At 36.7% G+C, this 27,964-nt stretch overlaps 3 protein-coding genes across 7 annotated transcripts; 1 reads left to right on the forward strand and 2 right to left on the reverse strand.

The window, feature by feature from the left end:
• The first annotated feature begins 991 nt into the window (after positions 1 to 991).
• Positions 992 to 21,167, forward strand: LOC145212671 (E3 ubiquitin-protein ligase NEDD4-like). 2 transcript variants are annotated; one of them, XM_080080887.1, is made up of 26 exons: positions 992 to 1,198; positions 1,367 to 1,443; positions 1,545 to 1,635; positions 1,871 to 1,909; positions 3,066 to 3,119; positions 6,621 to 6,677; positions 6,835 to 6,890; positions 7,057 to 7,150; positions 7,482 to 7,624; positions 7,865 to 8,072; positions 8,372 to 8,468; positions 8,991 to 9,041; positions 9,862 to 10,055; positions 11,087 to 11,175; positions 11,244 to 11,376; positions 12,039 to 12,093; positions 14,476 to 14,534; positions 14,948 to 15,019; positions 16,191 to 16,420; positions 16,810 to 16,931; positions 17,121 to 17,191; positions 17,410 to 17,579; positions 17,791 to 17,851; positions 18,204 to 18,371; positions 18,866 to 19,035; positions 19,438 to 21,167. In XM_080080887.1, the coding sequence occupies exons 1-26, from the start codon at positions 1,145 to 1,147 to the stop codon at positions 19,538 to 19,540; spliced, it is 2,718 nt and encodes a 905-aa protein (XP_079937013.1). In that variant the 5' UTR covers positions 992 to 1,144; the 3' UTR covers positions 19,541 to 21,167. The 2 variants fall into 2 exon arrangements, with proteins under 2 accessions (XP_079937013.1, XP_079937014.1); XM_080080888.1 differs by lacking the exon at positions 8,991 to 9,041.
• Positions 21,168 to 21,890: 723 nt separating this feature from the next.
• On the reverse strand, positions 21,891 to 26,050 carry LOC145214879 (heat shock factor-binding protein 1-like). 4 transcript variants are annotated; one of them, XM_080083490.1, is made up of 4 exons: positions 25,795 to 26,050; positions 25,221 to 25,485; positions 22,945 to 25,003; positions 22,682 to 22,743 (listed from the first exon to the last, which is right to left on the reverse strand). In XM_080083490.1, the coding sequence occupies exons 1-3, from the start codon at positions 25,976 to 25,978 to the stop codon at positions 24,949 to 24,951; spliced, it is 504 nt and encodes a 167-aa protein (XP_079939616.1). In that variant the 5' UTR covers positions 25,979 to 26,050; the 3' UTR covers positions 22,682 to 22,743; positions 22,945 to 24,948. The 4 variants fall into 4 exon arrangements, with proteins under 4 accessions (XP_079939617.1, XP_079939616.1, XP_079939614.1 ...); XM_080083488.1 differs by having other exon boundaries at positions 23,077 to 25,003; positions 25,221 to 26,050; XM_080083487.1 differs by having other exon boundaries at positions 25,221 to 26,050.
• Positions 26,051 to 26,431: 381 nt separating this feature from the next.
• On the reverse strand, positions 26,432 to 27,792 carry LOC145214384 (uncharacterized). Its single transcript, XM_080082895.1, has 2 exons — positions 26,943 to 27,792; positions 26,432 to 26,734 (listed from the first exon to the last, which is right to left on the reverse strand). Exons 1-2 carry the CDS (start codon positions 27,461 to 27,463, stop codon positions 26,524 to 26,526), a joined length of 732 nt encoding a protein of 243 aa, XP_079939021.1. The 5' UTR covers positions 27,464 to 27,792; the 3' UTR covers positions 26,432 to 26,523.
• Positions 27,793 to 27,964: the final 172 nt, after the last annotated feature.

The following is a 27,964-nucleotide window of genomic DNA, read 5'->3' on the forward strand; positions in this document are numbered from 1 at the left end:
TTTTCCCGCTTTTCTGTTTTTCTGCTTTTAGTGTTACCCAAACACAAATCTAAAACAACAACAACAGCAAGATAACCAGGTAATTACACAAGCATACAAAGTTACAAACCTTTTAGCACAAAGAAAAAAGAACCACCAAAACTAAAAACAAGTATTCGAATTTACAAAACACACTCACGGCCAATCCCCAATATATTAAGTCCCCATAGCCTTCCTACACCTACATTGCATCGCAAATTTGCAAAAAACTCTCAGTACGGGAAATGCTTGATTGCCAATTTGCAAAGCATTGTTTCGTCAGAAACGAAACGCACATTGTCTCTGTAGCAACCACAAACCACAAGTTACCACAGAATACCGCATAACCTACTGCTTAATTTCGTCACGAATTTAAAACTTGAGTATAATCGATTTTACCACAAAATATGCTGTTAAAAAATAAAATAACTTAGCAAAGTTTCGTTTTACACTAAAGGTTGTGTGCAAATTGGGATATTGGCTGTACAATTTGCAAATAAACTTCTCACAATATAATGTGTAAAAACACAACTAATCTTTTGTCTTGTCTACTTTAAAACAAACGGTATTAATAAATAATTTCTGTGAAATAAGAATTGCATTTTGATGGAGCATCTCTTTTAAACAATTTAGTTTACATTTTAATCCTTTTCGTTTTTGGTCATCAAAACAAACCCGCCTTTTCCGCTGGAAGTGCTGTAAAGGTGTTTCTGTCAAAGCACAGAAGTAATGGGCGAAATTTTTCGGAAGCTGTGGGTTAATTCAGTCATATGTAGGAAAAAAAGTTTCAGGGTTAAATGCTGTTACAAAAGCTCAAATATTGCAGAGCACAATATGACTTCACGTGGCATTTCATGTCGATCTGAACATTGTCCCAGACAACCAAATTTCTAACAATAAACAAATGACGCAATTTGCATAGGGGAGTGGTTCTTTGTGTTGTCCAGTCAGGTGTTTAGGTTAAATTTCTTAACTTATTGTTGGTTGCTTTTAATGGCAGTAAAAGAAGTGAAAATATATTTCTGAATTGAATTATCTTAGAGCTGATTTTGATTTCTAACTGGATTTATTTTTTGGGATTTAAACTCTTAACTCAAGAACAAAAGAGGAGTTATTTTACCAGTGAATGGCTAGAGATTATGACATGTCCATGGCAGTACACGGACATAGCACACCTGAAGTAAGTTATCTTTGTTAACAAAAAGTTTTCTAAATAGTATGCTTCTGTGCTGTAAATCTTTTGCTGCACATGAGTGTTACATTAAAGTTTTTTTTTTTTACTTTCAGTGATGGAAATGTATGGTTCTATATTCTATTAACTACTTTTTAAACCTAAAATACACTTTAGGCGGGTGTACATCGTGTAATGAAAATAGAGATACTTTCTGGACACAACTTAGCCAAGAAAGATATTTTTGGAGCCAGGTTTGTTTTTATTGAAGTGTGCATCTTATTTTTTTCACCAAACTTATTTTTTTCTTTGTTTGTTGACATATGATTTTTGGTGATTCTTTTTTGCTTTTCAGTGACCCATATGTAACAGTATCATTGTACAAGCCTGGACGAAGTGGATCATTAAAAAACATTGATCATGTAAACACAAAAACAAAGAAAAGGGTATATACCTGTTTATATGTTTTGTTTGTAACAATTATATAGTTACCATAAATATGAAACATTGCATTGTTTGCTGTCACAGCTAATTTAACTTCTGGTTGTTTTCACTCTCTGTAAAGGAAAACTTGTATTAAACAGCAATTAACTATGAATGATCAGTTATGTAGCATAACAGCAGTGTGTCAGATGTTATATCTGTCATATGGCTGCACTTCATTATTTGTTTCATTTGCAGACTTTAAACCCTGTTTGGAATGAAAACTTCCTCTTTCGGGTGTGTACTATTTTCTTTGTTGATAATAATTACTTACTTGTTACAAAAAACAAACTGACTGGGCTTAAAAATATGGGTCTAAACACATTTCAGTGTTATAAACATGAGGATTATATACACATGCATTCACTGCTGGATTGTCAGTTGCTTTAAAGCAGCTTAAACCAGAATGACATATCTAAACAAAAATCAAGTGATAGTTTGTTTGGCGCATAGTTTTGGGAGTGTTTTTCCATCTCTTATTTAATTAGCTGATTTTGCATTCATTTGTTGTGTTGCACATTATCATATTCATTATTGTGTTGCTTTAGATCAGGGGTGGGGAACCTGCGGCCCGCGGGCCAAATGCGGCCCGCATGCCTTTTTAATGTGGCCCACGTCAGATTTTTGTTAAAGTATACAACATTGCATAAAAAAGCAAAAAAATGTTTATGTACAAATATTTTGTAAAAATTACTTCGACATTATTGGTAATTTATATTCAATATCTCCCAAATCCACATTATGACGCCAAACTTATAAAAATAGCCACGCATTGAACCACTTGCTATATTTGTGACGTAACGGTCACTCGATTGCCTTTTCTTGCAGTAACAAATCATTTGTCATGTGGTGTTATTTTTTTAGAGCTATTAACGTGCGATCCTTATATTGTTATTTCAAACATATCATTGAAAAAATAAACAGATCAGTAATAGAGCTAGGGTGTTCCAACTCGTATTTTTTAGTCGAAATAAGTGATAAACCTGCATGCCTAGTTTGTTGCGAACATGTAGCAGGAAAGAACAAATCAAATCTGGAGCGATGAAATATAAAACCACTGGTGAAATATAAAACCACTGGTGAAATATAAAACCACTGGTGAAATATAAAACCACTGGTGAAATATAAAACCTTGGGTATTTTTACACGGAATTTGAAAATAAATAAATATTTGGCCCGCCCGAAAATTTAGTGGAATTCATGCGGCCCGCTGTACTAAGTAGGTTTCCCACCCCTGCTTTAGATGCAACCACTGTGAAATATGCATTATGTTGCAAAAGCAGGGTTCCAATTGAAACTGTAATGTTATCAATCATTCACAGACTTCAGAGCAATTGCCACCATTTCTGCTGTGAGTTCATGTTTCTAATGTTTGCATTTTAATGTTTTACAGGTTACACCCCGCGAAAATCGCCTTTTGTTTGAAGTGTTTGACGAAAATCGTTTGGTAAATTACTACCCTTTTTACTCATTGTTTTTAATTTTTGTAAATTTTACAATGTAGTTTTAAATATTGTCAAATGCACACCCTTAACTAGTGATAGACTCTTTGGAAATTTGTTATGTCTTTTACATTGCATAAAATAGACTTTTTGAGCAAATATACCAGCATGATAATGATGGTGTTTTAGCAAAGAAAACCGTTTTGTTAAATTAGAAACCATGCAAACAGATATCCGGGTGAATTTTGCTTTGTTTGTTTTGTTGTGGTTGAGTTTGTGGTAAATACCTGGGACCTGGTGATCCATGTAAAACTATATGTTTGTCATGGTGATTCTCTGCTTTTTAGTTTAGCTGCGTAGCATTAAATGTATACTTAAGATAAACTGAATTATTCTTACCTGTCAATTATCTACCTCACTTCATTTAAAAAAAATTACAACATGGTATAATAGGTATGTTTTATAGAATAATCCAGCATAGTGGTGTTTGATACCTAAAATTGGAATGCTATTTTGTTAGGTTTTGATTTTCAGATGACAAATGGTTGTAGTGAAAAAGTTTTTAAAAAAGCATTAAAAATTAGCCAGTTAAAAAACTTTTTTAGTATGTTTACCAAACATCACAGATCATTGCAAAAAGTTAATTAGGAACAGCCTAATATTAACACATATATATAAAGGTAGTTACACTTTAGAACAAATGTACCAGCAAACTTTGGGATTACCAAGAAAATTTTAAGCAGATGATAATGTTTCTTTTGTATTTTTATCAATATTTTGGAAACTGACACTTTGGCAACAAGGAAAGGCTGAAATGTAATATCTCAACTGTACTTGTAACAGGGACTTCTTTTCTTTGTGATAAATGACAGTAATGATGTTGAATTGATTTATAAGAGACACTAGTGAAATTGTTGATACTTACATACAGTTGGCACATCACTTCTAGTTGTTTTTAAGACAATAGAGCCCTCTTAAAATTACTTTCAAACGTTGTTGTTTAAGTATGTTAAAAATATCAACATGTCTGATATAGAGTTTTACTGGAGAATTAGGCCTAGGTCGCAGGACAATCGCATAACAATGTAACGATCCGATTAACGACCAGGCGAACTGTTAAGAGTAAACTTATGTATGTACAAAACTCAGTCATGAAATACCATGGTGCGTTGGGAGAAACATGAGTTTACATTTTTATTCAGTATAGTTTTTTGACAAGACTAGGTAAACGCCAGTTTGTGTCGATTTTTTGCCTTAAGCATGCCCCAATATTTCTGTTTGCATGACGGTTTTCCGAGGTCGATAGTATGTGGTTCAAAGTAGTGATGCACCGAACCCGCCTAAAAAGGTTCGGGCCGAAACCGAATATTCGGCCACGAGGCCGAATAATTTCGTCCGAATCAGGCCGAACATAAAATCCCCGTTTATATGAATGTTTCCAACTGAACCTTGTGTCGTTGATACGAGTGGAGTGAATTATGACAAATCAAAATCACTGTCACTAGTGATGGGACGGGTACCCGGTACTCGGTATCGATGGTATCGAACGATTTCAGTGGTATCGATACTCGTACTCGGTATCGAAATATTTTGCCTCAGTTTTCGATACCAACGTGCGAGTACCAAAGGCCGATTTACACCATAAGAATACGGGCAACTTTATGCCAATATTTGCTTCGGACAGCACAAAATTGGAAAAAAGTTCCGCCAGTTTACGTATATCTTTTTCGCTATCACGTGGAGATTACATTTTTCGGCGTGTGTGTGTGCACGCCTGTACCCCGACTATGGCAGATAAATTAGCCAATGATATACAACTGAGTACAACACTACACCTAAGTACTCGGTAATCGTACTCGGTACTCGGTATCGAAGGTATATACATGTGGTACTCGTACTCGGTATCGGTACTCGCTTCAAAACCTGGTATCGTCCCATCACTAACTGTCACAATGCGGAAGCTTTACTAAACTTGTAATATTTTGTAGACAATGTGGCTCGTATTTTATAAACTCAACAATTAGTTAATTTATTACGTTTCGCATAGGCGAAAATGATAGTTTAGGCATTAATTTCATGCCATCAAAAAGTTCGGTTTCGGCCGAATTTTCAAAAAAAGTTCGGGCCGAAACCGAAACATCGAAAAACAGCGTATTCGGCCGAAATGTTTCGGCCAACCGAAACTTCGTGCATCACTAGTTTAAAGCTTTGCAGCATGCGCATTACTACGAAGGAATTTACTCACTACAAAATTGTGACTAAATAGGTTAATGTCTCTTACATTCTTTTTCAGTAAAAATCTGAAATTATATCAGAAAAAACACTATAAGACTGTCGGGTTGTTTTGCGTTGGAAAAGGGGGCACTTAGATGCGTAGATTTCGTTGTCGGTTGTCTATTCCTGTCCAGGTTATTAAGTACGGGTTTGATCCCGATAGGGGTTTTCCCGTGGAAAATTACAAGCAAACTCGCAAACTGCCCAAAAATTTCCAGTGCCTCGTATGACATCATCATCACATCACAGGTTATGCGTCGCCGTTCGAATCGCCAGTTCGTGCGAAACGCTCTTCTCAATTCCATACTTACGCCGCTCCCTTATCTCTTTTTACCGCTCTGATGCGTAGGTCACATGACCAGAAGTCACGTGCTCATCAGGCGCGTGTTGACTTTGCAGCTTCAAGTGACGCACATAATTATGATTCCGTTTATCACGGCGTGTAAAAATATCAGCGTTTCCAGCTATTTGCTGAGCAATTAGTCTGACGTATGCGTTAGTTAAACCAACTCAAAGTGTCCCAATACATATTTCTGTTTTGTAAACCCAACCCGCCAAGAAGTAGGCGCGGCTTACAACGTTTCAAACCCACTTAAATAATCAATAGGCTCGTGGTATTTTGTCTCTTCACAAGAGGTAGCGACGTAGCTAAAAGCGTTTACCACCTTCAATCACTTAATTGTCGTTTCCCTGGTTTCAAATTGTGTATAGTTGCTTGGTTTAATAAATTCCCGTTTAGGTTAATTCAAGCAACATTTTGGATGATTTTTTTTTTCTAGTTGTACCATAACCTTTTTTGTTTAAGGGACCCTTTATTCACGCACTTCTGCAAACATTACATATATCCTAGTTGTCAAAAAACTTACATAATATATGGTTTTTAATTCGCTTATAATTGATTATTATCAAGCAGTTGAAAGTTGACTTTTTAAAAGGTTGTTACAACATAACAAGTGGTGGCAAATATGTCACTTGAGTAGAAAAAGAATATCTGATTTCAATCATACTTTGTCTTTGTGCACTTTACCTCAGGCTATATGCTAATAATTAATTGCACGAAGCTTAACTTCTTCCTGACAAGTAGCAACAACATGTGTTAGTTACACTTCCTTAATGTGTTTGCTGTGTTTATATACTAGTTTGCAGCATGTGTAATAATATAAAACATTTATCATGTGACGAAAACAAAATCCACATACCTGCAAAAACATTTTTTATTTTGTGTTTTTCAGACACGAGATGACTTCTTGGGTCAAGTTGACGTTCCTATCAACTCATCATATGTATCAGTAAGTCAAAGTTTTTTTGAAACTTCTAATGTGTATTTTTAGAAAAATGTATGCATTTATGATATTAAATGAACACTGATGTAGCTACAAATACTTTTTCCTTGATTTTTACTAAATGTAATATCCAGCTGTTTTATAATTTATGTACCTTTATTAGAATGAAGATCCGAATTCTCCCACTATTCACCGGGAATTTCCATTGCGACCGAGAAGGTATTAACACTGCATAGATAACATTTTGACAAATGTTTCTAACCTTTTTAGCCCACCTGCATATTTTGGTTTCTATTTGTGAGTACATTACTGTGCTATATGTGTAATTTTTAAGCAGTATTTGCATGAAGCAAATCAAGTTAGGATATAATATTTTCTATTCCAGCAACAAATCAAGGGTAAAGGGACATTTGCGCTTGAAACTTTCATTTGTGGACAGTACAAGCAGCAGTGAGGGGAGTGATGATTCTCCAAGTGAGGTATTGCAAACAATTTAAACACACCCTGTAAAAATACTAAGGGTAGCCTTTTATTAAGTAGCTCTGCAAACAATTTTGCAACCTGTTTTAAAATTTGTTTTGTAAAGTAAGAAACACCCATATTGTTTACATGTACAATATCATACCTTTATTTACTTACACAGCGTTTTTTATGTATTGGTTTTAATGGTTTAATAAACTGCTTTTTTGATTTGTCATAAATGGTCCATCCAATCTTCTTTCTGTATTGACCAGTACTTCTCTTGGAAGTAATAGGTGTCACCGGAAAGGATACTACATTTTATCAATTGAAATTGTTTGACTTGTGCAGCATGACTGGGAAATGGTTGATGATGATACACGGGATGACCAATCATCACTACCGGAAGGATGGGAAGAACGGCAAGACCATTTGGGCCGGACATATTATGTCCATCATGGCACCAGAACCACTCAATGGCAGCGCCCAACAGAGTAATACTGTTTGCCTTATTTCCTTATAAATTTTTTTTCAATAACTTGGGTTTTGCAAATCTTGTGCTTGTTTGTTTTAAAGTCGTGTATTGGTTGATATGTCTAGAACTTATAGTGACATTAGATCTGAAAACAATAATACTGTTTCAGACTTTTTTCGGTTGAAAACTAACATAGATCTGTAATGCAACTCATCTACTCAACTTATCCTAAAAAAAAATTATTTTTGATCAAACTCAGACCCCTCACCACACAGCCTGCTTCTTCATCCCAAGCTCAGAACCGCCGAGAAAGTATGGAGGACACTTCTGACACAACAGGTGATCCAGGCACTGAGGTGGATGGAGAAAGTGTTCCTGGAGCATCAGAAGCTGCCCGACAGTTCAGAAACCGTCGTCACATCAGTGAAGATTTATCTGAGCAATCAAACAACCAAGATGATCGTAGTGTAAGCTATGTACTGAAACTCGTGATAAAGATTATTGCTAAAGAAACATTTTCTTTTAGGTTTTGGTATGCAGCATATTAAAGTTTTATTACCTCATACTTGGTGTTTCAATTATGTTTTATATGTACTTCAAGTAATTGCGACAGAGGTCATAGTATAATTTTTTGGAATATTTATGACCATTTTTTTATAGGGTTTCATAATTTCCTTTCCTTCATTCCCTTTTTACTGTGCAAGTTTTATCTGTCAGTCCTTATCTGTCAAAACATTATGTAATCTTATTATATTGTTATGTGTAGTGGGAAGTCTTGGATGAAAACTCATCTACATCTGCACCACCATCTGCAGATAGTGATGCTCCGTCAATCCCTCGATCAGCCAGCCTTTCCAACACTGGTGAGTCTTACATTTGGTTTCAACATTAAGCAGTCAGTTAAAAATGTTTAAAAATCGTGGTTTTCAATTATTTTTGAATACTTGCTGAAGTGACAACCACATCCGTTGCTATGTGGTACCATTATTAGTGCTGTATTTACTAGGGATGTGCCAAAACTGCAAATGTTCTGTTTGGTCGAGCACCGAGCATCTCACGTTAATCACGCATTTAAAAACAACAGTCATTTTTGTTCTTGGATACCCTTTCGAACACTAGTTTTGTATGTTAGCAGGGCATGAATATGCAAATTTAATGCTCGGGTCAGTTTGTGCAACTGCTCGGCCAAGCACCGAGCATCAAAAATGATACCGAGTACTCGGGTTCTGGCTCGGCTCGGCGCATCCCTAGTATTTACCCCCATATTAGAATAACTAGATGTGTAAAACCTGGCTTCAAGTGGTTTGGGTATCTCACATTGTTGTCTATTGAAGGGAAACTTAATTAGGTGCAACACAGTTTTTGTTTATGGTCTCTATGTCTAGTGCTTATTCCCTCTGCGACAAACAACAAAGCTACACGAAAAAGGAGAAATGGTATTTTCTACATGTTTGCTTTTACTACAAATCATGACAAGCATGCTGAATTAAAAAGCTGAACAGCTTTGTGGTGAAAATAAACATATGTGAAATGGATGTTCCTTTTTACATGCTTGTTAAATACTGCAACTGTAGAGGAATTTTTTCTAGTCATAACATATATTGTCAGTTATGCCACTTTTACTGAGTGTTTGTGTTGATTTGTGTGTGGGTATTTTGTGTTGAGTTTTCTTTTGCTTAGACTAAAACAAAGTATTTTATTCTAATCAAACAGGTGTGCTTCCAGCTTTACAAATTACTTTATTCTGCATGGCCTAATTTCAAGTGTGTGACTTGTAGCAAACTCACTCGATAAATTATTTAGTTAAAGAATTGATTTTAAGATATCTGTCCCAATGAGACCTGCTGGTTTGGTGACTATGCACAAACTGAGTTTAAAATGTTAATCACATTCACACCGCATATGTTTCTTTGTAAGATTTTTATTTATCACACAAAATGATCACTTTGATACCTATTTAAATAACGTTTTATGTTGGACAGTAATATTTAAAAAAACAATACTTCAATTGGGTTAAATTTAGAAGCAATTGAAACAGTGTTGTTTTGACCACTTCTGCAGTTGAAAGAAAAACTTTGCTTTTGCATGTCGGTTTGTGCCAGATGCTATCTGTACATAAGCTGTAGAGATTTTTTACTCAATGTCACAGCCTAGGTGTATTGGTTGTGAACTGGAAGTACCTGTTTAAATCTATATGATTATTATTATTTTTTCATCTTCGACAAGTCACCTAATTCAACTTTTTCATTGTCATAGAACCAAGATCAGGATCAAGCACAGTGACAAGCAGCAGCAGTAGTCCCTCCACTGCAAGTGATGGTACTAGTACAGGGGATCTTCCTTCCGGCTGGGAGCTGAGGGTTGACTCCAAAACTAACAGGAGATATTACGTTGACCATATTAACAAGAAGACAACCTGGCACAAACCAACACAGGAGGCTGTGAAAGATGTATGTAAACATGGTTGATGTGGCTATGATACTTTTATGATGTAAAGCAGGGCTTCCCAAACTTTTTTGATCGCGACCCCTCTTAATCTCTTTAAATTTCCCGCGACCCTGCACGGATAACATGATAAACAATGCAAAAAATACATTTGTTGTTTTTATTGAAACGACTAATTCGAGCGAAAACGAAAAACAACCAAACGGTACTCAGAGTCTACTACTTTACACGTCCAAACACCGATACTTTGTACGTGCTTTAGCCTTTAGTTTCTGTCACATTGTTTTGCAAATAGGCACTACTTATAACCTTGCACCAAGTTTAGGCCGTTGCAGTGCTTTGCAAACGGACATTAAACACTGCTTAGAAATCGTAAATTTATTACCTATTTTTATTAGAGAACGTTATTGCGCCACACAATACTTAAACGTTAGTCTACAACTCTATATGTCATCTTTATGTTGCATTAAAATGCCTGTGTATTTCAAACCAATTGCAAGTGTTGCGTTTCAACCGACGTTTGTTCGATCAATGGCGTCACTACAACCGCGTTTGCTGTTAGCTGAAAACGTTTTAAAACTGACGTAACTTGAACAAAAATGACATTGTGACGTTATACAAAGGTCAAGGCCGGGGGTATGCGGCATCCCCGTACTTTACGTCAGTGTATGGAGTACTTTCTTCAAAATTGGTACAGCTCTTTGCGACCCCTCAAGTTTGTTAAGCGACCCCTTCCGGGGTCGCGACCCCCAGTTTGGGAAGCCCTGATGTAAAGCATGGTCTTGCATAACTGAAAGGCGCAAGCATGACCCATTATGATGTTTTGCTGAACTGAAGTGCAACTTACTGATTGGACCAGTTTGTTGCATAACAAGCAGTGCAGAAATTCTATTTGCTATTAGGTGCAGTTTTGTTGTCAATTTATTTTGTTTGTCAAAAAATGAAACACTGATAACATTATTTGTAAAAATCGAGACTAAAATCTATTTCCTACCACACATCACCTGGTTTACAATTTGGTATTTTTTTCTCACAGAGGACTTGCAGTTTGCATGGAAACTCCTCGCCCAGTTCATCACCTGCTTCTTCAACCTCCAGATATCTACCTTCTGGTTGGGAAATGAAGTAATTTTCCTGTTGTTTGTGTTTGTTTATGTGAAGCCACAGTCACTAAAAGATTTCTTCACTAACAGGACTGCCCCTGGAGGTAGAGTCTTCTTCATTGATCACACCAGGAAGATCACTACTTGGGATGACCCAAGAAGTAAGCGACCTCCAATGTCAAGAGAAGCCCTAAAGAGTGCCAATGACCTCGGTCCCTTGCCGGTATGTTATATAACATGCTATGTGCCTTAAAATTTTTTTGACGACATTGCACAAGTGGTAACCTCTCTGATAAGTGAAAGTTGTGTTGTGTATATAGGTGAAATGGTAGCCTACATTTACTGTGACAATGCTGTTTTTAATTGGATTGCTTGGTGTATGCTGCCTTAAGTTTTACAACAGACCCATTAAAGCACAATCAATTATAAATTTGTCTGTAAAATAACCACCCTGTTGTCTGTAAAAATGTTTTTGGAAGCTCATATGAGAGTGTTACAAAAGTGTTACAATTTGTTCTTACCAAACGAATTCAGATGTTTTTGTGGTGGCAAACCGAAATACAACATTGTCATCTATCCCAGTCGATTACCCCGATTAGGTTATTGCAATAGATGCTTAAAGTGTAAATTTTTAATAATACCTGCTTAAAACTTACTCAGCATAGAATAAAAGTGACAATTCCCCACATTTTACCCACATTCTGACTGTGTTTAACTTTCAAACTAAGATCCCTTCCCTGAAAAGCAAATATTGGCACTAACAGCCTCATAACAAAGATCCACATTCCATCGTACCAACCAGCAGCTTTTGTTTTTTCAATCCTTTCGGGGAATTCTGCCTAATCATAAATTGCCAGCACTTAATTTTTGATTCTTTGTGCTTAGGGTGGTTGGGAGGAACGGATCCACACAGACGGAAGAATTTTCTTCGTTGACCATAGTAAGTCGATGATAGCTAAGAATAGAACTAAGTATATATTACATTAAATTAAAAATACTGTGCGCAAACAGTTGGAATGCTTAATGTGGAAATTTAAATCTTTTCACACTTCAAGACGAGTTTCAAAAATGATGTTTAACTGAGGGATAATTGATTCAATTTATAAAACTTTGCTTGTGGTAAATAGTAGTATTGACTTTTGTTTACTCTTTTTCTCAAACATACTTAGCCATTGCCTGCTGACTACTATCTAATTTAACAATAACCTTTGTTGACATCCACCCTAATTCTTTTTGAAAAATCATAAAATAGTTTTTTAAACAGAAAATCCTTGAACAATATTGTAGTTAAAGTTTTGTAGTCACACAAATGCCTTATTGCTCAGACTTGTGCATTTTTACTTGGGACTTGCCAAATTCTAGAGCTTATTGCACTTTCTGCCACAAGGTTTGTATGGTTAGTAGGAGAGGATTTGTGTCATCGTCTGACGTCAAAACCTTTACAAACATGAATGTCATTTATTTACTCTATCCTGCCACTATATGGTTAAATTTAAAACTATAAAGATTTTTGTGTTATAATGAAGCCATGTTGAACTTACTGGATGACTCAAACTTTGTGTTATATAAGTTTGTTCAATGACTATTTTTTTACGTGTCATAAGTTTTGTCTTGGGAATGTTTGTTTCCATTACTGTTTCTCAATATTTTGTTGGTCCAAACACAAGCTCAAACATCAACCAATTGATTTTTTTTGCTGCCACAAACTTGATAGAAGCTATAAGCTAAAAATTCTGCAATACACCAAAAATGAAATTCTATTATTTGCCTATTAAATCCAGTGTTCAGTTTATAACTCAGTATTATCGGAATTAAATCAATTTTAAGTGCTTAAGTGGACAGCTAATATCATTTTGAACAATTATTACAATGACACCAAAGGGCGTATTTTTTGAAACATGCCTTTTACATTTTCCAGCTATTGAGATCCTGCAGTATAATAAAATATAATATTATTTTGTTTGTTTATCGAAACTTTCAAATAAAAATTGCCCACAAATATAAATTTTTTTAATGGATTTCGAGTTTGGGTTTACTTACAACTCTCCTGTAATTTTGCAATTTCATTAATAGAAGATTCCCACGTTTTTTCGCAACATTTGTTGAATCGTTTCTCATGACGCCATAAATCGTGTGATGTCACACTACTGCGTCATTGTGCGGAACCAAATCGTGTTGTTTGTGGTAGTTTATTAGCGTTGATCATTTGTCCTGTAAATTGCGACAGCAGTACAAATAGCAACCCTGTGTATCAAATACCAGGACCGTTTATGTCATCCGTTTATTAACACCGTTCATTTTCGGTTAAAAGCGCCTTTTTCGTAATATTCTGCACCACTAGTATCAGTATTGGAAGAGTGTACTGTAAGTTGGCAATATTGCGTTTGACAAATATACATTCAATTTAACTTTACTATTATTTGCCTAAGCAAACGGTAGAGCTTATTTGGCGAATCTAAACCTGCAACCGTTTGGAATCCCTTGTTAGGAGGGCATTCTTTATCTCAACATCAATGTTGACTAGTTTCGATTTATGCTATGGAAACTGTCATGTCACGACATGTTTTGGCGTGTCGCTGTTATTGTGAAACGTTTTTCCATTATACCCTTGGATTTGTTAGCCTCGTTCTCAACCTGCGAACAGTTGTAGAGCAGTAATTAAGATGTTTTTTGTTAGTGTCATTTTTACATATCACCCCATTTTGATCAATACTTTCGCCAACACTAGGCAAAGCATATATTTTGACTTTTTTGATACTCGCATCTTTTTTTGAGGACGGAAACGTACGTTATCGATTGCAAAACCAATATGTGATAGTTGATAAATTTGTAAGTTGTATTGCTACTTAGTTTTTTTTGATTAGTTCATTCTGAATGCGCGTTTTTTATTGGCAAATTCAATCGATATCAAAATCGATCGGGTGTTCTGTTAGCTACAAAGTAGGTGACTTTCTTATATTATTGAATTCGCGTCAAAATTTGAATTACTGGCTACTGGTGTGACGCGGATTAGACTGCCAATAGTAACTGAAGCGTGTCGCTTGGTAACTTCTACCCGCGCCCCAACCTGAATACATTGATCTCTGCTGATGCCTCCTACGCGTCTGCTGATGCCTCCTACGCGTCTGTCATGTGATTGCTCGTTAAGATGCTATGCGGTACAACTTCATTTCACTTGGGTGCATTTGCATGTGCCCAACTTCAATAAATCAACGGTCACAATACTAAAACCTTTGATTTATGTCAATGAAAGTGTGTGAAAAGTTGTGTTAAGTGTTTCTTACTGTGTCATTTTTTAAAAACACTACGTTTTGCATTGCAGTCCATCATCGTACGCAATGGGAAGACCCCAGACTACAAAACCCAGAAATTACTGGACCGGTAAGTAAATTTGCTGCCATTGTGAAAAACTAAGTTGCACGGAAGAGTGCGGCGCTCGTCTGTTCAAAATGTGGGTTTGTCAGACAACACAACGCTGCAACCACAACAATAACATTTTCACTTAATGTTTTCATTTAAATCTCATAGCTTTGTACATGTTTGTTTTAGTCGGTAGGGGAACTCTTATTGTACCTATGTGCTCATTAGTTTCTTGTGTATGTCTTTATTTTGTGGTTCTGTATAACAACATGTGGCAACAGTAGTTATTGTTTTAATTATTTCTTGCGTCGCATGTGCTTCTAAATCTAGACTTTGTGCAGTGACACAGAACATCTACCTTATATAGATCATATTTAACGACGACAAACGAATAATGTAAGATACAGATTTCAAGTGACTTTAACTTGTTTTAGGCAATTCCATACTCAAGAGACTACAAACAGAAGTACGAGTTCTTCAAGAGCAAACTAAGCAAGACAGTCCCGGTAAGTTTTAATTGACAATTGTTATTTACGTACAGTTTGGATTTCGCATTTGTTAACATATTGCTGCCACACCTATATTGGTATGTTTCTGTCAACAACACGATTTAGATGTTACACTTTGACCGTTGCTGGCGAACCAAACTATTTTTAAGGCCTTATTCCACCTCGCTGCTCGTGTGCAAATAACATTAGTCGTAATACAAGTCATCTACTTCATCAGTATCCGCCTGCGTTCCAATAACTACGACATATAGGTGATTGCGCTTGCGCCAAAAATACTATTAACATCTTCACCTAGCTCTATTTATTGCCGTTTACTTTCTTTTTATCGTATTAAACCTGCATATAATTTAAATTTTAAAACCAAGGGTGCACAACCTTTTCACTAAAGGTCGCCAAGTATCTGGTTGTTTTTTTTTGTCTCAAAATTGCTGATGGAAAGAAACACGGGTTTTCTCACATATATATACCATCCAATGGCCCATGAAAAGGCCAGATTAATTTCTAACTTGGTGCACAGATCGAGCTAAACTGTCTAACGTCTGTCTTAAATGTTTATGACGTCATTACCTATATTGTGAAGCTTGTGGTGCCGGTTTTGTTGTGCTTTATTTGCACACAATAAACGCAAAACAATTAAGTCTGAGGCATGTGGCTACAATGTTGGTAATACTCTTTTCTGCCCCAAAGAACTATTGAGATCAGTTTCAAAATTCAAATATTTAACAAAAGTGTTTTATTTACGTCACCACCGTCAGTACATACATTTTAATATACATGTCCACACCTGGCTAAAGGGCACAGCCGGTTGAAGTCGGTATTTTAAGTTCTCAAGCTGGACATGAGCCATTACACCGAATTTGCTTTAAACCGCAGAACGCACAACTCGTGCTATCAGCTTCTAGTGAATCCGAATTGTTTTACCACGCAAAGTTTATCTCTCAATTAAGTTTCTTATCTCTAATGCTGTGAGACACCAAACGTATCTGACATTGGTTTATAATTTATATGAAACTCCGTTCTTTCTCAAGTCACCTGATCTGCGTACGTCGTAAACGTAAAAGATTGCCGTGACATAATATGTAACAAAACCACGTAGCGACCCAGTTTAGAGCATCAGCTATACCGGCTTACTACAAATGGCCTGAACTAACATGTATTTTTCTAACAGCGCGACATTCCGAACCGCTTTGAGATGAAAGTGGACCGCCGTACAATCCTCAACGACTCCTACCGAGCCATAAGTAAAGTCCGCAAAGCCGATTTGCTCAAAGCTCGGCTCTGGATCGAATTCCGTGGCGAGAAGGGTCTTGACTACGGAGGCGTGGCAAGGGAGTGGTTCTACTTGCTGTCAAAGGAGATGTTCAATCCTTACTACGGACTTTTTGAATATTCGGCAACGTAAGTGCAGTACTTGGTTTCAAAGATTGTTTAGGTTTAGTTTAGTTAGAGTTGATTTGCTTCAAGCTATCATTGTTGTCATATGATTCTTTGCGTGAATGTGGGGTCATATAAGGTTTCGTTTAATATCACCCACATAAACACAAGAATTCCAGTAAATGACTAATAGCTGTTGCCTACAAGACATTGCAATCGTTAACACACGTTTAATGAATGTTACTGTGCTCTTATGGTAAGTTAAGATGCAAGAATAGTTCCAAATGGTCTTTGTCACTTAGTTTAATGACCAGTGTGAACAAAAACAAGGATTTAAGTTACTCTGTTTGGTCTTTTGAATTATCTGTTATTTTCTGGTGTGCGTGCATTGAGTTTTTTTTTTAAATTTTTAGTGACAACTACACACTCCAGATTAATCCCAATTCTGGTTTATGCAACGATGACCATTTCGAGTGGTTCCGATTTATTGGTCGCGTTGCAGGGATGGCTGTCTTCCATGGAAAACTGCTGGATGGTAAGCACACTGTACTGCTGATAGGAAAATGTTGAGGCAATGTCTTTAAAATAGGCTTTGCTTAAATTTTCTAAAGTTGTTTGTCTTTTGTTTGCGATAAAAAACGATTTTTGGCTTAATTTGCCAATACGTTTTTCATAACGCTGAAGAATTGTTCAGTTGTAAAGCTAAAAAATCATATTTTTTCAGCATTTTTTATTCGTCCCTTCTACAAGATGATGTTGGGCAAACCTATCACTTTACGAGATATGGAGGCTGTGGTACGAAATGTCAATGTTCCCTTATATATGTATTGTGATGATGACATATGTATTATTCAAAGTAAACCACTATAGTAATTACGATGGTCGATGAATGTTTCTATCTTGCATGCCTGTTTGGTTCTAAAGTGATTAATGAACCGATCAATGCTTACTTTAACCCTGCACTGAAATATTCTGATTGCAAACCTTATAATAATTTCGTCTTTACTAAACAGGACAGCGAGTACTACAACTCCCTCAAATGGATTTTGGAAAACGACCCAAGTGACCTTGAACTTTGTTTCACCGTCGACGAAGAGTTGTTCGGTCAAATGAAGGTCAACGAACTGAAGGAAGGCGGAGACGATATTAAAGTCACAAATGAAAACAAGAAAGAATACATACAGTGAGCTGGAATTTTGTTGATGCATATTTTAAACCTTAAAAAATCTGTCAATTTTTTGAACGTAGATTTAGTGCTAGTCAAATCACATTTCATACTACACCTACATTCATGTTAACACACGGTAGACCACAATGTATGGCATAATGTGTTTTCAGTACTAAACAAGCACTTTAGCAACATCAGCTGATTTGTTATTCATTAACTTTTACAGATTGGTCATCAAGTGGAGATTCGTGTCACGTGTTCAGGAACAAATGAAAAGTTTCTTGCACGTAAGTTTTTACAACCTTTCCGAATTCGTCGGTATTGTTAGATTTCGGTTTGCCAGGGTAACGGCCATGCTCCTGTTTAATAGCGAGCATGACAAGACTAAATTCCATTTTTACTGTCATTTGACTAAGCCATGTGACATTACAAATATAATAGATGCCAGTTGCCGGAAATATTTTCTATTCCCAGTACAGAGCATAAGATTGTCCTAAAACGGTAGATAGCTTGATGACTATTAAATTTGACACCAACCTTTATACAGGTCGTGTATTTCTTTTTCTTGCAACACTAGGGAAAAACATACGAAGTTACTTGACAAATTCAATACGTTGAAATGCCGTTTTTCTATCTCAGGGATTTAACGAGATTATCCCCAGTAATTTGCTCAAAATCTTTGACGAGAATGAGCTTGAATTGCTCATGTGCGGTCTGGGTGACGTGGATGTCAACGATTGGAGAGCAAACACTAAATACAAGGGAGAGTACACTGCTAACCACGTGGTCATTCAGTGGTTCTGGAGGGTAAAAAGAACAGTTTTTTGTTTATTTTCTGGTTTGGTATATGGGATAACTGTTGCCTATTTTATTGAATTGCGTAGCTTAAAATACTTACTCGGGAGTACTCAGTACCGAGCGTCGCTGTTTTTGATGCACCGTGCTCGACCGAGCATTTTGCACAAACTGACCCTAGCGTTAAATTTGCATATTAATGACCTGCTAACATAAGAAACTAGTGTTCAAAAAGGTGTCCAAGAACAAAAAACGAATGATTTTTCAAATGTGTTAGATGGAGGAAAAACGCGTACTTCGGGGGCCTGTACAGCTTAATACACCGCTGGTGATGTAAGATTGTAAGGGACCTTGTAATGCTAAAATTAGCGTAGAATTGGGAATGGTAGTGACGCCATAATGCACCGAGCATTAATATGAGATGCTAGGTGCTCGACCAAACAGAACATTTGTAGTTTTGGCCCATCCCTAGTTACGCTGTTTTAAAATGTTGGTTTTGTAAACAGGCGATCTTGCTCATGGATCCAGAACTCCGTGTCCGATTTCTTCAATTCGTGACTGGAACATCTCGTGTGCCAATGAACGGATTTGCCGAACTTTGGGGAAGCAACGGTCCCCAGTTGTTCACCATCGAAAAATGGGGAACCCCGGAAAAGCTGCCTAGAGCTCACACCTGGTAAGTGCACTTCATCGGCCATTGCAGTAAAAAAATTGGAGGGATCATCTTTGATTTGTGTTCTGGATTGCACTTGTGTTCTGGAAATGTTAATGTAGAATTGTAGTATGGTCGTGTTTATATAGTACGATCGCAGATAGCGGTTTATTACATACTACTGTATCTCTAATGACCAAACTGTAGTTTGTCGTCTATCAATATATTCTAGTTAATTGCATATTCCGGGTAGGCGCAAAAAAATTGACAAATTGAGTTGCTATTTTAGTTTTTTTTAGGCTAGTTTGTCCTTGTTTGGCAACATATTCTGTAATGAATAAATAGGCTTCAATTTATGTGTTTCGCGAGTGCGAAAAATGTGTTGGGAAACCTAAGAGTCACAGATACTAACTTTTCCACCTTCAGTTTTAACCGACTTGACCTGCCCCCATACCAAACCTTTGAAGAACTGCGTTCGAAACTTCACTTGGCAATAGAAAGCGCTCAAGGCTTCGAAGGAGTGGACTGATGTGGTGGAAAAGCCATTGACCAATCACCGACCTGCAATTGTCCGTGCGCAGTCTACAATTCACCTTTTTTTGGTGCTCTCTCCAGGCGTTGGGCCTTACGTGCATGCATTAAGCCGGCATTTTAAAGAATGATTTTAGTTGCTGACCGTGGGAAGTCGCTTTATTAACTTTGCCATGTGCCTGCGCCTCTTGGATCCGTTTTAGTGTTCCCTGCCGAACGCCTGGTTTGCACGCAATGCTGGTTTTGTGTAATGCGCATTTGATTACAACAATCTTAAAACATCAGGTCTGCCACAATGGCGATAATCTAAAATGTATTTAAACATACAATCATTGTCATATTGCGACTGCCTGAATTTGACGCCTTTTATGGTTGCAATAGGTATTAAAAAATCTCACATAAAAAAATGTGTTGGCTTGCAAAGGTAACAAAATTTTTACCACATTTATCTATCTTGCGCTTCTGTGTCATGTTAACTTTTGTTATTTTGATTATATTCGCCTTCTAATTACCCTTTTTGCATTTCGTATTTTATGTCCACAGTGTGTTAAATCTGCGCTAGGGGTTGGCTATAGCGTTTGATGCAGGATATAGTACAACCTTAAGGCATTGTAAATAACCGGGATATTTGTTACCCCACCTCATAAATGAAACGACCAAAACAAACGTTTTATTGCTTTTTGCAACAGTTGTGTTCTTTCTTTTTGCCCTACCTTCTTTCCAGTCCAGATTCTTTCATTTATTCTTTCATAACACACGTTTATGATCATATCATAATCTCATAATACTACATTCTATTTCAAACGTCCGTAATTATTTTATTATTTCCTGTCTTTAAACCGTGTCAAATTGAATGGTGACAAGCAATACTTAATAGGTACGGTTTTGGTGTTTTTTTTGACAAACGCGACTAGTTTAATTCTCCTACTCTATTCAGCCTGTTGTGCGATTTGGCCATTTTCGTTTTTTCTAGGCCTTATCTGTGAATTTGTGCTTCGTTTCCAGGAAAACATACGTTATTGATTTTTGCGTTTTTCCTGTTTACTGTTTGTCCATTACGGGTGTATTTAAAATTTCCGCGAAGTCAAATGCATAACCAGGGCTTTGACCTAAAATCTGAAACTTTCAACACACATCATCGCACTAAGGAAAGATTGGAAGTTATTTGTTAAATACATTATGTAATACGAGTTTCTGAGCGTACTTTTGTAATCGGGGCGGAACCTTACACGTCGTTTATGAAAAGACCACAAAAAATACTTCCATACAGCTTGCATCACGACATGCAAAAATATGAACACCAAAAAAGTATTCACGTCATGCATTGAACAGTGGTACAATTTTCTGTTGCGTATCATTTTACTGCGCGTCTTTGTTTTCCAATCATTTCAGGGCCGTGTGCAGAAACCCAGTTTAATTTGTCACTCAAGCGCTTAGGTGACTAATTTCGTTCTTGCATACGGACTGAAGTGTATCCACCCTATACTGGTATTTTTGACAAATACGCCCCTGTGTTTTGTATGTTATTGCGTGTGTGTAATATAGTAACTTGACTTTTCGCCTACTGGATGATTTAACACTTCTATGGACCGTTTACGCTCGATATTAAATCCTGTCAATTACAACTTTTTGCATTCTTTTTTACCGTTCGAGTATTTAGAAAAATGTAAGTAATTTGGGCGAATCCTAAGGCTCACTGAAGTGACGCTTACGTTGTTAAACTCCTGAAAAAGAGTTATGCGAAAATCAATTTTAAAAATTGAGGTACCGGTAAGCTGTTGCTAACAGGCAAGATCATGAAGTTGTTAAAAGTCAAACGCATTAACTATCGGCTAGTCCCCTTGGCGTAAACAAGATTATGTTGTTGGCGTGCGCAATAGGTTTGCCCTGGGGGAAGTTCAGAAATAAAATGGATTTAAACGAAAGCTCACGAGATATTATAAACAAAGCAAATGACCCGCCAATTCAGCATCGGACCTACCCTGCCTGCCAGGTTATTTTAAAGGTTAGTTTGTGGTGTCACCTTGTTAAGGTATGTTTAGCAACGATACATACGCTACTTAAATACTTGATTCGTATTCAACTGATGTTTAATCATATCAGCAAATCAGGCATTGTTAGTGGGGAATGAAAGCTTGATTCCATTGTGATGCTCAAAATCCATGTGTGGTGTGCTCACATCACTGAGATCAAAATACACCTCTGTTCTTTGAAAAGTTGCAATATGAGCAACAATAAGATGGGTTTGCCTGTTAATAATAGCTACAAGGACATTTTCGGAAACAGGTCATGTACTGCTTCCTTGTATCCTGTGTGATAAACCTACGAAAACCACAGTCCACTAATCATTATAGTTGTGTGTAAACATGTATTCATATGTTAATAGTAGGTGTAAAACACAGTGCAAAAGGTAATATAGGTTTAAATGCAAAGCATACAATTAATGACAAACATGTTTCAGTATGTTGCAAAACTTTCAGAGTGAAACCATTTTTGGTTACATACTGGATTGCATTTTTTGCCAACCAACTTTATGCTGTACGAAATTACCAGTACACAAAAGCATAATACAGTTTGAAAGAATGTAGAAAGAGTGGTGTGACAAAGAGTTTGTACTGAACAACCAACAAAATACATCTCATTCATCCGATACAATGTACAAAAGAAGTGTTTAATGTTAGGAAAGCACAGTTCCATGGTGAAAGAAGACAAATTTAAATGTCCCACATAATATTGTTTATGTTACACACACTGTTATGTACCGTCTTTAAAAAAAGCAAACACAATCTTGTTGCAAAACTAATACAATACATTTTAAGTTTTTGGCACAAAAATGTTTTCCATACTGCTGTGTAGAATATAACATGTAATAAAAATCACTTCTAATGTTTCTAAAATGCAGCAGACACCAGAAATAATAAAATTTAACTATTCAGCTTGGCTAAGTTCATCATCATCCACACCAGCCTGTGAGAGCAACTCAGCAATGTTTTTTTCCAAGTCGTCAATTCGTCCACCCATGCCATCAATTCTTGTCACAATGTTTTCGGACATGTTTTGAAATTTGCCTTGCATGTCCTGTAACACTTGCTGTACAAAGGCTGTTAGGTCCTGAACACTCTTTGGATCATTGTCTGCCATTGTTGGTGAAATAACAGATGTTGCCAAAACAAATTCAATTGTTATATTTAAACAGATGAACTGCAAAAACAAAGAGTTTAATTAATCTGTCAATTAAATAGTTATTAGGAACACTTTTTAGCCAAGTTTCCTTCAAAATATAATATTTGCAATACAAGAAACACAAACCGTTTGACTAAAGGCTGCTTGCTCTGCTGCACTTGTGAGTTTTCAACTAGCTTAAAATAAGGCAAAATCAACAGGCTTTCCAAAATTACAAACCTTTCTTACGTCGAGTATGAGATCGGTTTTCTGCACTTTGAATGGAACGGACAAAACATTGTTTGTACTGGTTTACAAAGCACAATAAAATATGTTTTACCCCATAAATCTGTGTTTGGTCACCACACTCACCAGCTACGTTGGCTCTAACGGGTGCTGTTTGCCCGCATAAACTGCCATGAACAAACAGAAAAGGCAAGTTTGAAATTTCAAGAGACAGTGTAGCAACCCTCGAGATTCCAAACCATAATCTCGTGTAGAGTTGGTACTTAGTTACAACGGCAAAGAGTGAGCGTTATTTGTTCAACGCTATCTATCCAAACACAAAGCGTTGCGGCGCGTCATTGAATACGTTCTCGCTAAAGAAATGAATGAAAGCGACCCTTTCTCTATTCTCCGACTCAAGTGAGGCGAAACGGGACGATAACGCTTGGTGAACTGTTCATACCCTACTTCTCCAACAACATATTATTAGTTTTAAATAGGATTTTAAATGACAAATTCTAGCCGAACGTGACCAAATAGATTCGAGGCGCGTAGCGGCGCTGCAGCTACATCGCAACAAACCTCTTTTAGCATCCGGGAGTCGAACCGGAGCAGAACCCGAACCAGGGCCGCGGAGATATAAGGCCTTGTAGGTGTAGATGTTGGGTAGAAGTAAAGTTGAGCAAAAGGAGATTTCAACATACTGTTTGAAAAACAAAGCACAACTTCAACAAACAATGCAGAAAATAAAATAGCACGGACAGTTGGATTATTTCCAAACCTTTTGTAGATTAAATAAAACACAAACACATTGTTGTATGTCACAATGGATCATGGTGGGCCTGCGCAAGGCCTATCGAAGGCTTCATACCGAATCAAATCTTTCTCCCAAGCATTACTAAGTTACTTATATCGTATATGTCAAGGCATAGGCAAGAAGGCCAAACGATAGGCATGCAGTGTTCTCTTCTCTCGTGGTTCTGGGCAGTTGAATCCGATTCTGCCCAAACTTGCAACACTTATTCGACAGCTTTTGGGCAGAATGCTTCTTTGGATTTTAGATGAAGCATGGTGCGCTAAACTAATTTAGGGCAGTGTTTGCAACGTATTTGCAACAAAGTAGACTAAACACAATTTCTTGTGGTAATTGTAGCCCATAGGCGCCGAGTTTTACAAAAATGCAAGGTGGCGGACATAAAATATGACGTCACTAATGCGTGCAACTACAAGAACTCAAATTGAAAGCCACAAACCTTCCATAGAATGCAACGTTCGTCACAATCGATGTTTTAAATAATTTTAAGTTTTTAACACGTTGCTGTAACGTTTATCATTGGCTTAGCAATTTTAAGAAAATGTTTTGTCAAGGTTAACTAAACTTATTTATTACAACACATTTACACACAACAATGACCCAACGTTTGTTTGACGTCATAAACAATTAGGCACTAACCAAAACTGTTTGCAGTTTGGAGGCACGTTTTGTTGCTGTATCGCCAGCACGTATGTTTAAAAGCTAAATTGTTCAAAATTGTCTTCCGATTTGACGATATTCCGTATACGTTACAGCAACAAACTGACCAAAATATCCACGGTGGCAGCCACCATGCTTTAAAAACCCAAGGTGGCGGCGCCACCCCGCCACCGCCTATGTTGCAGCCTATTTGTGTTAAAAAGTGAACACGCATACTTCACAACAGTTAGGCATTTTTAATGTTCAAAAAAAAAATAGATAGATATATCGTGTAGCGTGTATAAAAGTAACTTTACCTTAACGCGAAAGTAGGTTACAGTACATGCAAAATTAAAGACAGTCTTGTCATAAAACTGAATGAGATTTTTGTCAGAACGTTACTACAAAGTGCAATTGGATAGAGTGCCGGGGAGCCCACATAAACCTGGTATCACTGTCATCACGAAGGGGTAAAATTCTGATAAATCATAATCGAGGGGCGCGAACCGAGACGTTTCGTAAATTGCACCAAAGCAAGCTAATCTAGAGCTGTTGGAATATGTTGACTATTGTAAAAAAAGTTCCTTCATAAATTCCAGATAGTCGTCTCTGTAGTTATTCCTGCGTAAAAAGTAAACTAGTTAGCCAGTAGAGCATTATGATCCATATTTTAATTATCAAATGAAATACCAGAAGTTAAAAAAAATTACAAAAAACAAAGTCGACAATCAATTTTCGAAACGGAGCAAAGTAAACATTCTAGATGACAAACAAGTTCCCTTCAAACATTTAAGATTCATCAGGTTACAGTTTTTTAAAAAAAAAACTTTAGAACAACCTTTTCAGAATTTTCTTGGCCGCCTTTTCTCTTTTATTAACTTTTTCTGAGTAGTCCCATTTCATTCTGCTGTGTCCAAACACATCCCTGCACTCTCTTATATCGTTGATATTGCGACCCAAGCAAATCGCAATGCAGGATGCAACCGGAATCGAATCAAGGTTTTCTTTGTCATCGATATATATCCCAAATGTCTCTTCCACCACAAGACGTCTGGCGATTTCAAACAACAGCAACGATGCTATTTCGGTGAATATTTTTTTGCCTAACGTACAAATCGACACAGTCATAAAGTTTATGAAGAACTCGGTAAACGACTTGTAATTATATAAACGCTCCATTAAGTTATCCCATGACTTTGGCTTACAGTCATCTGCTGATGAGACAATGACACCGTTTCCTGGTTGCCGCTGCGTGGGGTTAGCAAGCAAAACCACGTCTGGAGTTAAATCTGAATTCATTTCAAAATAAAAATACGTTCCAGCGGTGAAATTCTGACGTTCGTTTACAATACTAATCATCGTGTACAGCAAGTCACGGCCTGTGTGTTCATCGGTAAACAAGAAATACCCACCAAGCTTTGGTTGACGCGAAATCACATGGCTGCGTTTGCTTTGAGAATATTCCTCCAGCTCTAAGACAAGTTCAGTATAATGAATCCTGGAATATCTTGAAATTCTTGATTTTACAGCACAGCTTGGAATTTGTTCGCAAAACTCTTCATTGATCTTCTTAAATTCAACGTAGTTGGTTACCATCTTGCAAGACTTTTTTAGGTGAAAAATTCACTTTATATTTAGTGACCCGTTGAAAAATACAAACTACAAAAGAAAGAAATTAATACAACCTGTCTGAAGAATAAAAAAACATATATATTTTTCACTTATTCATAGGCCTACATAATTATTCTTCACTATTTACAAGTTGAGTACATGGCTTTAACCGTCCGATTATTATCAATGAGACAAGTCAGAAATGTCACTACGTAGAAGTGCTCGTCATGGTTGGAGATTTATAAAACATACTTTAAATCAAATCCACAGAGCATGAAAAGGTGTGTTAAAACGTCAGATCTTGTTAAGCTCGTAAAATTCAGACAAAAAGGGCTTAGTGGACAAGCTATCTATGTAATCCCTAGACTTTTACAGTCTTTGACAAACAGTTACAATTAAGTCGTTTTTCGAACTAGCAAAGTCAAACTCTCTTAAAGTGTCTGTGCACTAGCAAGCCGAATCTCAAGAAGGAACAAAAAATGTACAGCTGACATTTTGATCATATTTCAACATATAATATACATTGTATATTATACAACAATCTCAAGTTTTTGATCAAATGAATCACGAATCATCATCACGAATAGGGGGTAAAATTGTGATAGATCATAATCGAGGTGCTCGAACCGAGAAGTTTCGAAAACCTTGCACCAAAGTAAGCTATCTGCCTGTTGGAATATGTTGACTATTGTAAAAAAAAGTTCCTTCATAAATTCCAGATAATCGTCTCTGTAGTTATTCCTGCGTAAAAAGTAAACTAGTTAGCCAGTAGAGCATTATGATCTATATTGTCAAATGAAATATCAAAAGTTATTTTTTTTTACAAAAACCAAAGTCGACTATCAATTTTCGAAACTGAGCAAAGTAAGCACTTTAGATGATAATCAAGTTCCCTTCAAATATTTAAGATTAGTCAGGTAACAGTTTAAAAAACACACTTTAGAACAACCTTTTCAGAATTTTCTTGGCCGCTTTTTCTCTTTTATTAACTTTTTCTGAGTAGTCCCATTTCTTTCTGCTGTGTCCAAACACATCCCTGCACTCTCTTATATCGTTGATATTGCGACCCAAGCAAATCGCAATGCAGGATGCAACCGGAATCGAGTCAAGGTTTTCTTTGTCATCGATATATATCCCAAATGTCTCTTCCACCACAAGACGTCTGGCGATTTTAAACAACAGCAACGATGCTATTTCGGTGAATATTTTTTCGTCTAACGTACAAATCGACACAGTCATAAAGTTTTTGAAGAACTCGGTAGACGGCTTGTGATCGTATAAACACGACATTAAGTTATCCCATGACTTTGGCTTACAGTCATCTGCTGAGGAGACAATGACTCCGTTTCCTGGTTGCCGCTGGGTGGGGTTAGCAAGCAAAGCCACGTCTGGAGTTAAATCTGAATTCATTTCAAAATAAAAATACGTTCCAACGGTGAAATTCCGACGTTCGCTTACAACACTAATCATCGTGTACAGCAAGTCACGGCCTGTGTGTTCATCGGTGAACAAGAAATACCCACCAAGCTTTGGTTTACGCGATATCACATGGCTGCGTTTGCTTTTCGAATATTCCTCCAGCTCTAAGACAAGTTCATTATAATGGATCCTGAAGCTTGGTTTTACAGCACGGCTTGGAATTTGTTCGCAAAACTCTTCATTGATCTTCTTAAATTCAATGTAGTCGATTGTCACCTTGCAAGACTTTTTGGTGAAAAATTCCCTTTATATTTACAGTCACCCGTTGAAAAATACAAGTTACTAAAAAACAAATTAATACAACCTGCCTCAAAAATAGAAAAACATCTAAATCTATATTTCACGCATCTAAAAGCCTACATAATTATTCTTCACTATTTACAAGTTGAGTACATGGCTTTAATAGTTCGATTATTATCAATGAGACATGTCAGAAAGTCACTAGGAAGAAGTGCTCGTCATGGTTGGAGATTTATAAAACATACTTTAAAT

This window comes from Phallusia mammillata, chromosome 2 (genome assembly GCF_965637545.1).
Source record: "Phallusia mammillata chromosome 2, kaPhaMamm4.hap1.1, whole genome shotgun sequence".
NCBI classification, from domain to species: Eukaryota; Metazoa; Chordata; class Ascidiacea; order Phlebobranchia; family Ascidiidae; genus Phallusia; species Phallusia mammillata.